The sequence below is a fragment of the Kwoniella dendrophila genome, chromosome 3, assembly GCF_036810415.1.
Source record: "Kwoniella dendrophila CBS 6074 chromosome 3, complete sequence".
In the NCBI taxonomy this organism is placed as follows: domain Eukaryota; kingdom Fungi; phylum Basidiomycota; class Tremellomycetes; order Tremellales; family Cryptococcaceae; genus Kwoniella; species Kwoniella dendrophila.
Genome location: NC_089478.1, coordinates 968699 through 987517, shown reverse-complemented (window position 1 = coordinate 987517; position 18819 = coordinate 968699). Strand labels below are relative to the sequence as shown.

The 18819-nt window shown below is 40.2% G+C and overlaps 5 protein-coding genes across 5 annotated transcripts; 4 read left to right on the top strand and 1 right to left on the bottom strand.

Moving 5' to 3' along the window:
• Positions 1–80: 80 nt before the first annotated feature.
• Positions 81–2506, top strand: L201_002670 (uncharacterized protein; the record flags this gene model as incomplete). Its single annotated transcript, XM_066218444.1, has 12 exons — positions 81–403; positions 497–595; positions 662–721; positions 798–1024; positions 1088–1190; positions 1258–1417; positions 1481–1578; positions 1642–1710; positions 1781–1942; positions 2018–2133; positions 2197–2252; positions 2315–2506. The coding sequence occupies 12 exons, from the start codon at positions 81–83 to the stop codon at positions 2504–2506; spliced, it is 1665 nt and encodes a 554-aa protein (XP_066074541.1).
• A 194-nt stretch (positions 2507–2700) lies between these two features.
• L201_002669 (uncharacterized protein) lies at positions 2701–4188 on the top strand (the record flags this gene model as incomplete). The annotated part of the gene is made up of 3 exons (XM_066218443.1): positions 2701–2907; positions 2995–3396; positions 3670–4188. 3 exons carry the CDS (start codon positions 2701–2703, stop codon positions 4186–4188), a joined length of 1128 nt encoding a protein of 375 aa, XP_066074540.1.
• A 526-nt stretch (positions 4189–4714) lies between these two features.
• On the top strand, positions 4715–7210 carry L201_002668 (uncharacterized protein; the record flags this gene model as incomplete). Its single annotated transcript, XM_066218442.1, has 10 exons — positions 4715–4799; positions 4868–5081; positions 5162–5441; positions 5510–5752; positions 5797–6109; positions 6165–6238; positions 6308–6622; positions 6680–6933; positions 6995–7056; positions 7122–7210. The coding sequence occupies 10 exons, from the start codon at positions 4715–4717 to the stop codon at positions 7208–7210; spliced, it is 1929 nt and encodes a 642-aa protein (XP_066074539.1).
• Positions 7211–7545: 335 nt separating this feature from the next.
• On the bottom strand, positions 7546–15610 carry L201_002667 (uncharacterized protein; the record flags this gene model as incomplete). Its single annotated transcript, XM_066218441.1, has 7 exons — positions 7546–8034; positions 8187–12102; positions 12173–12631; positions 12690–13210; positions 13268–13318; positions 13411–13827; positions 13883–15610. The coding sequence occupies 7 exons, from the start codon at positions 15608–15610 to the stop codon at positions 7546–7548; spliced, it is 7581 nt and encodes a 2526-aa protein (XP_066074538.1).
• Positions 15611–16271: 661 nt separating this feature from the next.
• On the top strand, positions 16272–18336 carry L201_002666 (uncharacterized protein; the record flags this gene model as incomplete). Its single annotated transcript, XM_066218440.1, has 5 exons — positions 16272–16556; positions 16628–16810; positions 16881–17487; positions 17590–17886; positions 17963–18336. 5 exons carry the CDS (start codon positions 16272–16274, stop codon positions 18334–18336), a joined length of 1746 nt encoding a protein of 581 aa, XP_066074537.1.
• Positions 18337–18819: the final 483 nt, after the last annotated feature.

Below are 18819 nucleotides of genomic sequence, written 5' to 3'. Positions count from 1 at the left end.
CCGCAAGAACTACATACAAGCTTATACTTCATAGCATATAGGATTCGTCAACTTTTCAAATAGCGAATTGAAATGCAACAATGGCTGAGATCGAAGCGGATGAGATTGCGTTAGAACGAGTACTTACTCAAGGAGCTGAAACGCCTAACAAAACACAAAGACCTCGATTTGACAATCCGCTTTCAGCTGTATCGGAATCTCAATCACAGCTGTCACCTAACAGTAACTCTCAGATAACACGCAATGGAAGATCGAATGAACCTACCAATGCAAATCCAGGTTTTTCAGATCTGCGAAATATCCAAACAAACAGAACAACCAATTCAAGTAAACCTTATTCCGCATTTTCAGATGGACAAAAATGGTTCATTGTGATTTTCAGTGCTCTAGGGGCTATCTTCTCGTGAGTATCCATATGAGCTATTTAAGGGATTGTCATTATCTATATCTCAAACTGAAAAGACTCATGAAAAGCTAACCTTACCCTACTTGTAAGACCTATATCAACGAATATCTATGTCCCTGCTATACCTGCACTTGCTAAAGCATTTGATACGACAACCGAAAAAATCAATTTGACGGTGACTATATATCTGTGAGTTCTCAATCGCAAGCTTTTTTGTCTTGTAGCCTGATTGCTAATTGATCTTACTTGGATTAGGGTGTTTCAAGCACTCACACCGTCAATATGGGGATCAGCTGGAGACTCTTATGGAAGAAGGTATGTAATCTTTACACATATTCACACATGAAATTGATCACAACATTGATAACTTATACGTGCATTGACTTGATAGACCAACTTTCATCTTACTACTCCTCATCTACCTTCTATCTTGTGTAGGAACAGCTCTATGTCCAACATCAGCATACTGGTTATTGATGTTAATGAGAGTACTTCAAGCTAGCGGAGGTTCAGCTCTTATAGCTATAGGAACAGGCGTGGTAGCTGATATAGCAATGCCACATGAAAGAGGTAGATATCTAGGGTTGTTTAATTTAGGTACAACAGCTGGTCCTGCTCGTAAGTTCATTTTGCTATAATTCCATAGTTGTTTTGGCTATGCTGATACACCCACCGGATCAGTCGGACCATTACTAGGAGGTATCTTCGCTTTTACTTTAGGGTGGAGATCAATTTTTTGGTTTCTTTGCATTTTCTGTGCTTGTGTCCTGGTTCCTATGATCTGGTAAGTTGGGTGTGGATCGTTATGAGATTGGTTACACTGCCTAAGCTGAATGTGGCTTGAAATATAGCTTCTTCCCTGAAACACTGAGATCATTAGTAGGGGATGGGTCACTTCCACCCCCTCTCATCAATTGTACACCTTCAGCATTAATGAGGCGGAAAAGGGAATTAAGAGAAGTCGAGGAGAACGGAGAAAGCCCTGAACAATTAACCTCAAAACGCGCCAAAGTGAGTAACATATTGTATAATCGACGACAGCTATTGATCACAGCTGATTCCATATCAATGTAGTTCAAGCCTTGGGCTTCATTCCTGCTGTTTCTAGAACCAGAAATAGCATTGATGTTTACTTGGGCATCTCTATATTATGCATTTTGGTACGCTATTCTGTAAGTCAAGGATCATATTTCATGTAGCCAGATTGTGCAGTATGGCTGATCTACCAAATACAGTACCATATTTACCACGCTGCTTGAGACGCAATATCACGTTAATGAGGTCGTTATCGGTCTATGTTACCTGTAGGTTCTGGATCTACGTTCAATTGAAGTACTGGAATATGTTTGTCTAACATTTAGCTATCGCTTTCAGGCCGGGAGGTATTGGAGCTGGAATCTCAGGTTTTATGACAGGAAGAATAATGGACATCTTTTATCAGAAGGAGAAAAGGCGTGTTGGTGGTGATCATCGTCAATATCCTGATGAGTTTAGATTAGAAAGAGTCAGATTTATGATTTTGCCCTACCACATTGGGTAAGTCCTTACTCTTTACGACTGAAGGAGCATATACGTCATGCTAAAACTATAACTCTTCATTCGACACCGTAGTATCTTGCTTGCCGCCACTATCGGTTTAGCTTGGGCTACGCAGACGCGAACTCACATCGCTGTGCCTATCGTTTTGAACTTCTTTATTGGAATTGGAGTAGGATTCTTGACTACTAGTACGCTTTGTGAGACATTAGCAAATGTCGCAGACTGATAGCTGACATCCTTGAACTCTGTAGCGACAATATTTGGAATAGATCTTTTCACCGGTCAAGGTGGTGCAGTTACTGCTACAGTGAGTCTAAATCCCTTGTATCTCCTCTTCGAACTATCGTACTGATCTTTGTTGTTATGTAGTTCAACTTGATAAGATGTGCATTGGGTGCCGTGTCAACTTCTACTGTACAGTTAATTGTAAACCGGGTGGGTGCAGGATGGTGTTTCGTTTTACTTGGCGGAATATGTCTCTCAGCCACTCCTATACCCTTCATCATAATCAAGTATGGACCGGGATTGCGGAAGCAAAGAAGGGAAATGAGCCTTGCATGAAGCGCCACTGTCGGAGATTTTATATGTATCGGCGTTTCCTTGCCTCTTCATCTGATCAAATTTCTCAGCTGATGCCCTTGTTGTGAATGAAGGGATGTACCGTAATTCTCTGCAGGTGAAAAGCATCATTTTGTTGTTTTTCCCTTTTTACCCTAAGATTATCGTAAAGACTTCCAATTCACCTACAGTTCAAAATGGCTCCCACATTGTTTACCCTGGGTTCACCGGAAGAGACCCCGATAATTACGCCTACCGGCTCTCAATACGATATCCATGCTCACATAGCAGATCAATATGATATGGACCGAACTCAAGTTACATCTGTCGGTATCAATGATACTGTTCTCTTAGGAGGGAAGCGACGGGATGTTCGGCCCTTCGCTGCTGCTTTGCGTGATGGGGTAAGTTAGCTTTCCGGACCATATTTGACGACTGTGTTGTGCTTGCTCTGCATATGTTGAAGACGCTGACAGTTGGAATATTGTTAGGATGATTCGAGATATGCAGCTGCATTGGCTGCTTTGGAAACCCGCCTTACTAATAAAATGGCTGGGTATGAGAAAGATAAGAAAGAGGATCGTGACAAGATTGAAAAATTAGAAAAATCACAAACAGAAATCAATAACAAGTTCTCTAAAGTAGATATCAAATTCAACTCTTTACAGGGTAACTTCTACAAGATGGTTAATCAAGAAGCATTGAGATCTGAACCATTATACGCAGCTGGGCTCATGAACTATATCTACGACTGGCTTAAAAATTCCGAAGGAAGTGAATCACCAACTGTACAAGCTGAAGAAACTGTACGTGATCAGCAAGCTAAAGTGGACGTATTTAAGTCAGGTAAAGCCACTGAGCTCAGTGAGGAGGATTCATTACCGCTTGAAAAAGTGAGTTCCAAACTGTTATATAACCATCCTTTACTTTATCTTGTTCTCCACAATTTTCCTCGTATTCATCTCTAACTCCAGCTGATAAAAGCGGACCATCGTCACCAACTTTATCTTTTGGTAATTTTATAATTGTCTCATTCAATTCAAATTCTGCAGCTTGTTCAGCAAAAATACATGTATATACACCTCTCTTATTACCAGCTAGAATTTGTCTAGATACTTCTTTGTGATCAATCATATCCTGTTGTGATTTTACTGACTCATTTACAGATCTTAGCCTATATCAAAACGGCAGCTGGCGGGGGTATGAAAGCTAAAGCACAAAAGTATTTGCCGATAAAGATTCCAGCTAAACATCGAAAACTCGAAAGGTTATTTCAAGCGGCTCCAGAAACTCAAGAGGTTTTCACATTGCAACATATCGTTAAACTCATCCAAGCTATTAGTGTTGCCGACAGAAATGAAGCTGCACATCCAGTAGACCCATTAATCCTACTTGACCAATTTTGTCGATTGGAACAGATTGCCGTTGGCAACTATAAAGATGCTACTTTAGAAGAATTCAAAAACTTAGGCTACAGTAACATACAAACCATTAGAATCAGAATTTTGTTGAGTATACTTGGTCGTTCAATTTCAACGGAGTTGTTTGTAAAAATCGTATCCGATGTCGCTCGACCTCCAATGCTCGAAAGCCAAGCAAGCTTTCATGCTGACTTTTTAGATCTTGTACCTGTCAAATCAGCTATCCAAAAACGTGAAGACGATTTTGAACAGGGGAATCAGTAGTTGTGACTATAAGTAGATAAACATTTGAGCATGGAATGAAGTACAGTCAACTGCCACTCTGGACTTTACGCACAGACCGTCATATCCAACGTGACTGCTTTCCTGCTTTCCTGCTTTCCTGCTTTCCTGCTTTTCTGCGTTTCCCAAATCACTAGTGAGGTAAACTCTGAGGTATACTTGCTTTTACTTTCATCTTCTTCTTTCTTCTTTCTCTTGCTTTCCCACTTACTTTTTATCTTTTTGCCTTTTTGCCCCTTCTTCTCCTTGGTCGTTCTGTATATCCTTCCCTTGTCTTGACGAAAAAGTTTAGCTCCCTTTCATCCATTTCCACTTATTCTTGATTTCTTTATTCTTGAAGACGAGTGATTATCATCTTGTTCAGCACAAGTAAGGAAGATTTGGGGGATTCAGACAACTTGATTCACGATCTATACACGATCATTACAATCTAAACAGCTATCGCTTCTCTGCTGCGACGCCTCTCTCATTTCCCCCTTTCCCCAGTTCAATCCTGAAACAGAAAGAGATGTCAAAAGAATTCACTCCTCGAAGTAGTCTCACTCACATTGGAGGTTGGAAATTAGGTAAAACATTAGGTAGAGGAGCTTATGGTAAGCTAAAAGAATCCTTCTCCCAGCACAAGCGGCACAAACCATACTGACGAACATTCCTTTACTAGCTCATGTTCGTCTTGCAACACACCCCAATGGGCACAAAGCAGCTTGTAAAATCCTTCCTGCTCTTCACCATACATCAGGAAGAGAGGTAAGCTGGGATGAGACTGTCGACGCTATCGAGGCGCATAAAGAAGTCGTGTTCCTCAAAGCTTTCTCTGGTGCGGGTGTACCTGGTGTAGTGGGATTGGAGGGTGTGATTGAAGAAGGAGGATGGACGTAAGTAGTCTAACCAGCCTCATCAGCCGAAAGTAGCTATGTCACAAACATGGTTTCAATCGCTGACGATTCTCATTTAGATATGTTTTTCTCACTTTATATCCCGCTTCCGCTTCCGCTTATACCGCACCCTGGCCTCGAGAGCATTTTGTTCCTTTCTTTCGACGGCTTCTCTACACCATTGACATCTTACATCAGCTTGACATCAGTCATGAAGATTTGAAACGGTCAAATGTTCTGGTTGATGAAAATGGTTTGCCTGTCGTCGTTGATTTTGGATTCTCGCACTTCAAACCCAATGGTGGTTATGTCAAAAGTGCAGGCGGAACCCTTGATTACTCCAGTCCCGAAAAAGCCGCTGTAAGTTTTCACAATGAAATCCATAAGCTACTGTAAATCTCATCACAACATTGACAATTGCTGTGCAGGATGTTCGCTATGATCCAAGGGCAAACGATGTTTGGTCTCTTGGAATACTTGCGATGAAATTGCTGGGTATTCCTCATCCGTACGCTCACAAATCCGACGATGACGAAACCAGCACTTGTTTCAAAGAGAACATCATTGAAGGTCCAGCTCGTTACCAATTCTCAAGGCAAGATATGAAGCCAGGTGGGATCGCTGATTTGCTGTTCCGAATGCTGGATCGGAATCCTCTCAAACGTTGGAAGGTGAGTTACGACTTAGTGGCAATATACGCTAAGAAGATTTGCAGATCCCTCAGATTCTTCATCATCCTTATCTACGAGTTCGGAATATAGATCGTCCGGCTTTTAAAGCACCTCCTTGTAATCTCTCATTCATGCACACGATCGATCCAGCTATCATTGAAGATCTGTGCTTCCTCGCCTATATCAACCATAAATTCTTTCTATGCGAAACTCCTAAAAAGATCATCCAACGCTTGCATGGGAAAGAACCTTGTTGGGAGAAACAATGGGCGAGTATCTTGGGTGCGTGGTCCAAGAGAGTGGAAATGGATTGGGAGGATATTCCAAATACTATCACACCGCTTAAATCACGAAGTGGTAAGTGCAATCAAGATTGTACTTCCCAGATACAGCTAACAATCCATTTTTACAGCACCTACGATAAGGAACGTTAGAATGGAAGGCAATCCAGGGCGTGCTCTAAGAGAGATACATCTTACACCGAATGTATGTGTCTAGTCTTGGTACAATTTTTCTATATCCACAAATGTAGCTGACACTGATATTGATACTTAGGTTATGCAAACTCCAAGCCACATTATTCCCGCCAAAACTTCCGTAGATAAGCAAAAGGAGAATATGCCACCCAAGAAACCCCGGAAGTCTCGCATTTATGGAATGAAAACGAAGGAAGGTTCAACCCGGAACATACTTGGAGATGTCAGCCCCAAGGTTATCAATAAGAACCTGCTCGAAGGTCATGAGAACAGATCCGAGATTCAGACCACGAAGCCTGCTACAAGTACAGCTGAAGCCGATGTAGGGAACGGGAAAAAGCTTAACAAGGTTAAAGAGCCTACAAAAAAGGCTAAGAAGAATACAATTAAGAAAGTAAGTCTGAGCTATTATGCCAAATACCGCTTAACGCTGATATTCTATCTCATAAAGACTGCGATCAAAGTATACCAGAGTGAAGCCGAGAGCTCCGCTCAACCCATTTCCAAATCGACCACAGCTTCCAAAACGCTTTCCGCCGCCATGACAGGAGCTTCAACAGCAGTGGAATCTCTCACCATTCCTGGATCCTCCGAACTTAGTGCAACTGTCATTGATAGCTCACCGGTCAGAGACGAACCCAAAAGAGGATTAGCTATTCGAGGAGCAGCAACAAGGAAAGGCAAGAAACGGGAAAATGTGATTGTGTATGTCAAAGATCCTCTTGATCTGGTAAGCACCGCTGATTGTTGATCCATGTAATCGCAGCAAGCAACACGATAAGAAAATGGAAAATGGCAGCGATTCACTTCCGAAAACACAGATGCAAGGTAGGTTTTGCATTCGGATCTAGAAGAATAAAGATGAACTTACCTGGACTGATCCTCGAAATCAGGCCTCAAACTTGCCCCAAATCCAGCACAGGTAATCAGAAGACGCTCACCTAGACTCGAAAAAGGGGAAGGAAAACCGACTAGAGTCTGAAGAGTGACTACGTTGAGCTTCAGCTAATGTATATTAGGGGAATATAGAAGACCAGAGTGAGGAGATGTCAGATAGAAGGAGTTCCACCTGTTGTATAAACAACCCTGTTTCATTCGCAAGTAGAAATTCACACATCCAGCTGTACTGAGATGAGGAGAAACCGGCACGATTGAAAACGGGAAAACATTGATGGATCATATACATATCGTTATCGTAGCAAAGATACAGTAGCATTATACATACATATAATTATGAGAAATTATGTTCAGATTTCAATATTCATAAAGGTATAATGTGTGCAGGGTATAAAATGATACAAATTGATTGAACCAAGGCTAATTTTCAGAAACTGACAGTAACGGTATATTAGATTTAAAATCACTCGATCTTCTTCTATCATTAAAATTGAATGGTTTTGTCTTATTATTATCATCTTCATCTTCAAGTTCTTCTTCATCAATCCTTAAATTGAACGAATTATCATTATTATAATTGATTGATTCCAAATTCATCATATGATAACCTTCAGGTACTAAAGAATATCCACTTTCTCTTTTATTGTCCGTAGTAGTATATCTTTCATTCATCTGCTTTTCGTTATTGATATTTATTTGTGGTGTATTAATCGTTGAATCCAACTTCTCATTCATATGTTGATTATCCTCGTTATTAGATGATGAGATTGACATTGACCAATCTCCTCCACCTTCGATATTATTCAAACCTGATACAGGTGGAATGGAATTAGAATTCATTGAGCTAGGTGAGAACAGGTCTCTAAATTCTTCTTCGACGAGTAATTTGGTTTGTTCAGATATCGAATGCTATGACCAGATGAACATTGGTTAGATTACAGTTTCTTACTTTGGAAGATAATCCAAAAATGGTTTAATGGTGTAATCGTGAATAAAGGAGGGATTAGGAGTAGTAGCTGATGAGATGAAACGACTAATTTGGTAAGATTCGTGGAACTCACCAATGCATCCAGAACATTCCAACTTTTCATCATATCATTTATATCATCTTCGTCATCTTCTTCTGAATGATTCGGTTTTTCAAAGGAAACATCATGTTCATGTTCATTTTCATCCACATCATTATCATAGCCATTAACTAATTTAACGATTTTAATTGATCTTTTAATCATTTTGATTAACTTAACATTTTTGATTCGGATTTCTCTTAGAGCATTTTCACCTTGAACATTATTATCATTGTGAACATTTATATTGACCGAAAATTTACCCGTAGGTGAAATTGGACTTGTTGAAGGTGAAAAAGTTGGAAATCCTGTATTACTAGTTGCTGATAAAATTTGATTTGGTGTAGATAACAAATGTACAATTGCACCATTTGATGTTGATTTACTCATTTTTGACGAAGAAAACTTTTCATTTCCTTTATTTGAGGTTGAATTTGTAATTTTATCTGTATTGGATCCAGCTGAAATATTGGTTTGTAAATTTCTTATATCACCTGCTGAAGAAGGGAATCTACGATGCATTCCTATTGTGAATTCGTTTTGATTTGAATTTTGATTTTGGAAAACATCAAAATTAGGCCTTGATATTCTTCTTGCAGATAGATCAGCGAAAGAAGGTCTTTGTTGATGTTGACTATAGTTGTAACTACTATTTCTACTACCAGAACCACCAAAATCATTCCCAGATATTATAGGCGAAGTCGTCAATGAGGATTGACTTGGCATTCTATTATGTTGATTAATTTTATTTGTTGCAGGTGGTGTATTAGCATATGGAGTTAAGAACTGTGCGCTTGGCATTCTTGAATGTTGACCTCCTCCGCCTCCACCTCCTCCTGATGATGATCTATTCATTTCAGGAGTTACTTTGGTCGTACTTGGTGTTCTTGAATGTTGTGCGCCAGGAGTACCATTAGAACCAAAAGGTTGATTGAAACCCAACATCTCAGGAAAAGCTGTACTTGGGAATCTTGAATGTGAAGGGAATCTAGCTGATGATATTCTTCTTGCTCTACCTGAGAGACTCTGTGAATTGAAGTTGAAATTGAAAGTTCCTGGAGGCGGATTTGACATTTTTGACGGTAAACCTAAACCAGGTGAAGGTGGATTTGATCTTTCAACTTGTTTGTGTATATTCGATAAGACCAACTGTACCTTGAATCTGAGATTAATTATAACTGGTGTTTTATGTAAAGTGATTAATTCAAATAAACTCCACATTATCCAATCCACCATTCTTGGTTGTGAAGGTATAATGGATGATTCAGCGAATGAAGCATTTCCATCTTGAATAACTCGCAGCAGGTATGAAGAAATGTATGTCCATAATCCTTTAACTGACGATATACTTTCCGCAGCTCGGATAAAGATTACTTTGACTACTTGTACTGTCAAAACAATGGTCGCTGCGATGACTTGATTTGTAGTAACTGTCTTAACAGTTTTTGTCTTTCGCCGGTCCCGTGATTTCAAAACATAGTGTAAAAGTCTTATCCATAAACTTCCATATATAGCTTCTCGGTCGACTGCTGGTGGGGGTTCCAAAGAAAGACATAGTGGGAGGACTAAGGAAGCTAGGAGACTTGCAGATGGAGTATGTCTTTCCAACGCACCTAAAGCATCACCTTTTAAAAAGACAGCAGTAGCCAGCAAACTGACAGCACTTGATCTAAGAGGAACAATAAAAGCCATACTTTCTTCGGCTGCAGAAGCTAACAGTTTGACAGCCGGTTCAACATAATTTTCCACTATAATCGAAGTGATTTCATCATCTAAATCAAAAGAAGATCTTTTGATTAAATCAGCGATTGAATCTAGAACACCCGAAAAATCAACTACGGCAATAAACATTCTAAATAAAGGTGCTATATCCCTTAAAAAGTTTGTTCTTTTACTTGAAGATAGTTGAGTTTTAGCTAAACATGTAACTATACTTGATGCGGCTGGGCCAACAGATTCAGGTTGACGTCTTAATAGATCTAAAACCATATCTAAAGTACGTTTTGTAGCTGAAGCACCTAGCTGTCCACCTGATTTAGCGAACGATTCAACTAAAAAAACATATTCTCTTCTTGCACCTAACCAATCTGAATTCTTCTCATCGGTGCCAGGATGAAATGCTAGAATGGCAGCTTCATCACCAGTTTTACCTTTTTGAATTACTGATCCAAGAACTTCAATGCCTTCTCTCAATAAATCTTGACTAGATTGATGATCTTTGATATGAGGTACTAGTCCTGAAAGTAATCTAAGGAAATTCATTGCTCTTGCAGTTGAAGGATTGGCTGCTATAACAGTAATGAAAAGACGTATAATGTTTTCTTTGGGGAAAATTGTGTCTTCCAGGGTAATGGCTGCAGCTTGTTTGATAGATTGTTTTTCTGCGAACGCTTGTCCTAGATCGGATAAAGCAATTTCAGGTCCGGATAACATTTGGACCAAAGCTTCGATTTCTTCTTGATTGTTGAGGTCTTGTATACCGGATGATACACCTGAAGATTCAGAATTACCTCGTGAAAGACTGGAAAGTAATGAGTATACTGCCAAAGGATCGAAGTCACCTTCTGAAATAACCACACAGGTTTGATATACGAAAGAGTCTCGATGGATTCGATAAAAACTTCTTGAAGCGTACTCTATACAATCGTTTAAAGCTGAATTTCCACCTGCATAAGTATCGTATACTGATCTCATTATGGTTGAAAATCCCATTGTCGCGAATAATCTTCTAAACCTAGCAGAACAGAGCATGAAAACCCTCATCGCATAAGCGGTGATAAGTAGATCTTTCTGACCATGTGTGTGAAGGATACTGCCAACGTTCGACAGGAAGTGTCGCAATTCTGCTCGATCGTTATAGTTCCTATTCACAGCTGAAAAAAGAGTTAAGATGAGGATGAGCCAAGCTCGAACGAATGGCAGATGAGGGATGGAGTCTCGTATCTGTAAGTTGGAAAGCATCTTCTTGAAAAGATATACTTCTCGAGGGTTTGCTCGAAGTGCCTGAGTGAGAATAAGGAGTTGAGCTGTTTGAATGTGCAGTTGGCCATCTCTCCACGGGGAATGAACTTTGAATCCGCCTTCATCTTCGTGGATTGATGCGGGTAATAGTATATGTTCAGTTTTGTTCTTCCTGATATCTCGAAGGGAAAATTCACTTGTGCTGGGTACTAAGCGTGAAATTGTCGTTAAAGCTGGAGCTTGATGTTCGAAGTGCGAATCGCTTCTTAAAGAAGTTTTCAGAAAACCGACCAGAGAGTTCAAGGCGGCATATGCGAATCCAGGGGTAAGAAAAGGTATTATAATATTCAATTTTGCGAGAGAGCCTAGAAAGTCATCCGTGAACCCCTCTGCTATTGGTCTGAGGAGACCAGTAGGATCATCTCTCTGTAGAAGTCTTATCAGCTCTAAAGATGTCGTACTGATCGGTCCGTCGACCTCTCCTGCAAGTATTCGGGCCTGGTCATTGAGTATAGCCAAAAAGGTAGGCGAAAAAACGGCTTTCCTTCGTTTGGTAGTAAGAGAGTTACCTGAACCACTGGAACCTTTCCTTGTAAGGGACCTCATGGGACTAGGCGATCGTTCCACATTTACACCCTCTTGTTGATACTGTAATGCGGGTAATTTCGAGACAGGTACCTGTTCCCAATCTGATTTGGCTTGTAGGTTTTCATCTTCACTCCAACCGAGTTCCATTAGACGTTGTCGAAGTTCAAGGGGTAGCGTTCGACCATACTTTTGAAGTGCAGCATCTTGAACATCATGCGAAGCTACCCAATCAGAAGAACCAATCTCAGTAGCTACAAATTCCAAGGTCTTGGATGTGAATTGAAAGACAGGTCCTCGACGATCGGTAAGGATCCGCTGCGCTAAGACTTGATATCGCCAGCCGAAGAGCATGGCAATCTTGCTCAAGGCATGAGCGCGAACAAAAGTATGGGTACTACTTGTCAGCTTTGTATTGTATAGTTGTAACTCACCTCGTCAAGTCTGAAATAATGATTGCCCTTAACTGCATGGGTATCTTTTCCGCGCATTTCTGTAGCAAAAAGGTAAGGCCTTTCCGAGAAGGTCTAGAAGAATCGTAATAGTGCCATAATCTAGGTAGGAGTGTTTCCCAGTCATCCAGAGTCAAAGCTGCGTGTACCGTGACCAGAAGAAATGGAGCAACTTTTGCTAGTGTATTGTCAAGAATAGCTTTTCGATTTTCTGTTAGTGCAGGCAGACTATTACGTCTCGCTGAGCTTCCCGTCCATTTGGCTGGGGGACTGATGATTGGTGTGGCGTTGTCTTGCGGATTCGCGCTAGCAGTTACACTTTGGTATAAATTACGCATGATGTTTAGTTGCTCCTCGTCATTTTTGCCTTCGGCATTTCGATAAGGATCCGCAGACGCAAGATCCATGAACCACGTTAATACAGACTTCAACCATGGTGATCTGAAAAAGAACAATTTATTAGCTTTGTCGCATTGATTCATTCTGGAATCGAACTCACTTTTTGATTGACATTGTGGAAGCTCTCATCTTCAGCAGCAATTGACAAATGAGGCCTTTATAGCCTGAAGGAAGAGATCCATCCCTTTCCTCCGCTTCTAAGAACGCGGCTAATCTTGCTTCAACATTCTCGATGAAGCTTCTCAGCCTACTACCCGAACCAGCAGGTTCATTAACTTTCTCAAGAGCATCAATGAAGTTGATCAAGACAGCATATCTACCTAATTTCACATTGATTATTGTTTTTTCTCCTTCTTTCCCTTTACCTTTAGGTGGTTTGGGCGAGATGTCACCCATCAATACGATTACCACCATCTGGGGATCCGCTTGGGTCCAGAGCTGAGCAGAGCCAAGTATGTCGGAAATAGCTGTTAATAACTTCAAATGCGGAAGTAAGGATGTAGATGTTGTAGATGCTGAACAACTGAACAAGGGTTTGTAGAATAACTGGGGATGCGATTTGGATAGCCAAGTAAGAAAAGGTCGAGTCTCGGTCAGAGACGTCACAGTAGACGAAAATCGCTAGACAGATATAAGCCTTCCATTACTGAAAGCGGTGAGATATTTTGATCGACTTACCGCAAAAAGGGCATTAACGCATTCTTTGCCTAGAGAATGGAAGGTGTTATTCTGCAGAAAAGCTTGGATCATGTTGCATATAGGTCCAAGAGATCCGTTCGAAATCTACATTATCAGTCAGGACCACTACAATCTAGACTTACTACTTGATTAGAAGCGGACTCAAAGTGGCCTTTCCATTCTTTATCTGTACTCAACTCAGCCAGGACTTCTCGATGCTCTACAACCCCTGCTTTCGCTTCCTTTTTAGGCTCCATGGATATCCTAAACGGATCCATTTCATCTTGTAATTTGGTAGATTGTAATGTATAGCCTTGTAATTCCAGCTCAAGCAGAAAAGTTGCCACTGATACCGCTAGAGAACCATCTTCATCAGGTACATGGTGTATCTCCGGGATTAGAAGATCTCTAGCTGAGCGCCAAAGCCGGGTAGCCAAGGGAACATCTTTTGACGAAGATATGAGGTTTGTGTATGATGTGAAGAATAAGGACAATGACCGAGATCGGAGGTTGAGAATCACAGGCGGAGTTGCGTGAAGTAAAGGAGAAGGATAGAAACGCTACATCAGAAGCTGTCAGCTTCGGCGGCTTTTACACTATTTCTATATCGCTCACCTGTAGTACCTGACCCTTATCAATAAGCAGCCAAGGTGCAAGTGAAGGTCGAGTACCAATAATCATTCCCACTGCCATCCAGACTAATTCCTTGTCTACTCCACCCAGAGATCCTCCTAATTCAAGTGAACCAAGAAGTTCCACCAAAGAAGTCTCTTCAAGATCGATGATGTCTCCTTCGCTCAAATCCGATAAAAATTCATTGACTAATTGCAAGTGATCATCGTTTCCGTAACCAGCCATTTCGATTGCATGAAGAAGTTGAAGAAGTGCACAAGCTAGACTGATGAAAGCTAAAGCAGTTTGAGGTCTATCTATACCTCTAGGTAAACTTGAATCAGGATGTAAAAACCTATTTAATAATGCTAAACCTCTATTCCTCAATTGTCTATCGTCATTTAATAGAGCTCTTGAAAGCCATAACCATCTTTCCAATTCTTCATCAGCATTATCAGCTGCCCAATTCTTGACTATTACACCAAAAACTTCCAACGCTTGTTGTCTCTCACCGTCAGTTGAAGTTGAATCTTGCGAAAAAGCTGTACCTAATTCAGCTAAAATTGCTGAATGATGTGGACAAGTTCTTGACCACGGTTTTTTAGCTCTTGCAGCAGGTAGAAATTTGTGTAATTCCATTAATAAAGGAGCGAAAGCTGAAAATTCAGGATCAAATGTGAATCGTTGATTTTGTGAAGAAGTGTGCATTGAACCGTGATGCATTGACATTCCACTTGATTTGGCTTCTCCTCCCTGAAATGTTGGTCTGCTACTGTTGGTCCCTTTGTTATAGCCTATTCTGGATAATCGTCTTTTACTCTCCTCCAAAGAACAAGCGTCAAGACATACCTTGACATCTCTAGCGAATTTTCTTCTTTCTCTAGTTATAGATTCTTTTTCCTCAGTTGTTAAATCATTCATTCCTGATAATATACCCATCATAGAATTTCGTCTATCATTATATCCAATTACATTTTCAGCTGCATGTCTAAATCCAAATCTACCTGCTGCCTTTGAAACTAATCCTGTCATCTTTTTAGCTGGATGGTGATGTCTTCCGGAATGTTGTGAAGATTTCTCTTCTAAAGGTGTAGGTACCATGACATGTGATCTGACTTGTTGCCAATGTTTCATTCCTGGCGATACTAACTTTGTAGGCGAAGAAGTGGTAGATGTCATCAAATTACTGGTATTCAACCGAGAAGGTTTGGGTTTAGCTTTTGATTTCGGAGATGCTAGACCAGTCGGTGTAATTGGTCGAGAAACCACAAAAGATGTTGGAGTAGTTGGTCTACCACCATCAGGCATAGTCTGAGAACGATTCTTCGAGCCTTCTCGACTCATCGGAAGAGCTGTAATAGTTTTCGCATGTGGTCTACCTGGTTCAGCGGGAGGAGAAATTGGCTGTGTAAACATCGGAGTTGGCGAAGAAACAAGTTGTTGGGTCTCCCTGCTCGAGCTCGCTTTCGGGCTCGATGTAGGTGACTCTTCGGGACTAACAGTAAAATCATGTTCAGCATCAATAATTGCATCGAGAGGTGACTCTTTGGGAGTTGACATGAATTTGCTCAGCGATCCGAATGAGCTTTGTTGACGCAAAGATTGTCCTGTTCCAGCAGAATTGATCCTTAAAGAAGTAGGCGACCCTCTAAGAGGAAGAGGAGGAGGTCGAGGGCCTGAAGGTATCCTCTTCCCCTGGCGAAGTGATGGAGGTGACGCATGATCAGCCATGATTGCGCTATGTGTTTTTGTCTTTGTTATTGTTAAGATCGAACATGGTTATCGAAAAGCGATACCTGCTTAGACGATGGCATTGTTTGTTGATGTAGAATTGTATTTGAAGTAGAACGATATAAGTATCGCATTTACCTTTACTTTCACTACGCGTAGACATCCTCCACTTTGACTTGGCAGTGCAAGCGAAAGTAACGGGATCAAATCGACCCACTCGCGTGGGAGTCGCATGTAAGAACTCAGGGAAAGTACTTTAGCATCAGCTTCTCTACAACCGTATTTCGGAATCATCTATTGCCTGAATTATCAACAGTCTCTCAGTTCTACATGTTTGCTTTGTCGTTAAACGATATATCGCTTGAAACAACTCCAAGCTGTGTTGACGAAGCAACTTGCATTCCAGCGGCCGGATCCTAGCAGATCCCTCTAAAAAGTCCCACTTCATATATCGGTCGACCTAAGATTTCCCGACAATATTCACCCTTCAACCTTCCTTGGTCTCTTGTTCTTCCTTTTTGCGTCTAGAATCGCCGATAGGAAAGTCTAATCACCTTACAGTGACGCAACCACTCGGCGATACAATCTATACCTGTAGCGGAAGTTAGATAAACTAGATCGTCTTAGGGCATCTCTTGCAAACCCGTTTGCTTCCATTACAATGTCTTCACTGCCTACTTCACCACCGGCCGCTAAGCGGCAGAGACTGGAGGATTCCTCGGTGGCAGGGGCGGCTCCGTCTTCTCCTTCGACGTTCACTCAGCAAGTTAACGGACACACGAACGGCGATTCATCAGCTCCTGCAGTGACTTCAGCACCAACTTTGCCTGTTGCATCCTCATCTGCTGTTGTGCAACCGGATTCAAGTGATGATGAAGAGGAAGAGGAACAAATCAAGCATGAAGAAGAGGATGATGGTACCCATAGAGACATGTATCTGGACACTGTAAGTGACTTCATACTGATTCACATCAAGTTTGCATTAGCATTGAATGCTAACGTAATTCGTGATCAAAGATATCGCGTCAGAACCTCGATTTCGATTTCGAAAGGTTATGTTCAAAGTCACTTAGTAACATTAATGTATATGCTTGTTTGGTGTGTGGGAAATACTTCCAAGGTAGGGGTAGAGGAAGTTGGGCATATAGACATGCAGTAGGAGAGAATCACAGAGTCTGGTTGAACCTGTCCACAGAGAAGGTAAGTCGAATGTTGATATTTATCTCAATAAATAGAGAAAGCTAACATAGTTTCTTTCTGCTCTACTTAGTTTTACGTATTACCTGAGGGATATCTTGTATCGGATCCATCACTTAACGATATAATCAATGTATTAAACCCAAGATATACGACGAAAGATTTGATTAAATTATCGAAAAATCAACAATCATCTTCTTATACGTTAAATAATCAAATATATAGACCAGGTTATATAGGTATCAACAATATAAAGAAGAATGATTATTTGAATGTAGTTTTACAATTGTTGCTTCATATACCACCAATAAGGAATTTCTTCTTAGATCCAAATACACCAGAATTGAAAGAAGATAAAAAACCAACAGAATTAGTTTTAAGGTTATCAACATTAACGAAAAGATTATGGAATTCAAAATTGTTTAAATCACAAATTTCACCACATGAATTCTTACAAGAAGTCAATAAAAGAAGTCAAGGTAAATTTAAAATGACTGAACAAGGTGATCCAGTAGAATTTTTATCTTGGTTAATAAATACTTTACATAGAGATTTAGGTGGTACAAAAAAATCAAATTCTTCAATTATATATAAAACGTTTCAAGGTAAAGTTCAAATTCAAACTCAACAAGTCATAATACATAAAGAATATTCAAGACCCGTTTTTGATATTGGAAGAGGTGAGTTTCCGCTAGCATTCAATTCATGACTTACAGCCAATCGTAACCCAAAGTGCGAAATATGCTAATTTATATACGGCTCTTCTTCCTTTTCTTTTCTAGATATGCAAACTATCTCATCTCCTTTCCTTTTCCTTGCCCTTGATTTACCGGCAACTCCGTTATTCACTGACGTGAATGAAAAAAAGATTATTCCTCAAGTACCGTTATCTACTATTTTAGCTAAATTTGATGGTAAAACAACACAAGAATTCGGTCCAACGCTAAAACGTCACCACCTTACTATGCTTCCACCATATTTAATTTTGCACATAAAGAGATTCACTAAAAATAACTTTGTTTCGGAACGAAATCCAACTATCGTTAATTTCCCTTTGAAAGGTGTAGATGTCAGTGAATGTAAGTACTTTCCATCTATTGACCTAGTAATCATTAGAATATTTTGCTCATCAAGTTGCACATTCTCTTTTATTAGATGTTGATCCAAAACCAACTGATCCAATGCACACACAATATGATCTATTATCGAACGTTACATTAGATACAACCAAAGCGTCAACTGAAACATCAGGTACAGGACCGGGTATAACAGCTAAAAAGAAGAAAGCAAATGATAGTAGTGAAGAAAATGCACTTACTTGGAAAATACATGTTAGAGCAGGACAACATAATGCTTCAAACAATAATACTGTTAGAAAGCAGGATGATGATCAGGACGTCAAAGAAAATCAGGGTGAAAAGTGGATAGAATTACAAGATTTAAGAGTCGAAAACGTTACACCAGAAATCGTTTTCTTAGGTGAAACTGTTATTCAAGTTTGGGAAAGAAGGGATTTAAGTAATGCTTAGATACACATGCAATGAAAACTATTGAGTTAGTCATCAAGATTCAATCGGTTGCGAATCAACATATCAATGCCGGCTTGCACTAACACGTATGTAGGTATTGTCACATACAAATAGATGTTTAAATATGTCGAATAAAATCGTATGGACACGACGTTCCGAGATTATAAGTCTAGGTGAAATGCATGAGATGCAAATTTGTAAGTCAATATCGATCTGACAAATAGGTTTATTGATCTTCAAAAGGACCATACACACACCGCGATCTATCTTGTTCATCGTTGCGTTCATGGCTTTTGATACTGGCCGGACTTCTCTTACGGCCGCGATATTACATTATCATTTAACAAATTCAGGTGATTAATCGGTTGTGATTACAATACTAACCAACAAAGCCCTCTCGAAGATTAGCCGGTCCAGCTAGATTTCTTAGCGCTTTGCCATCGTCATATCGTTTTTTCGCACTATCACCTGCATGAACAGTAT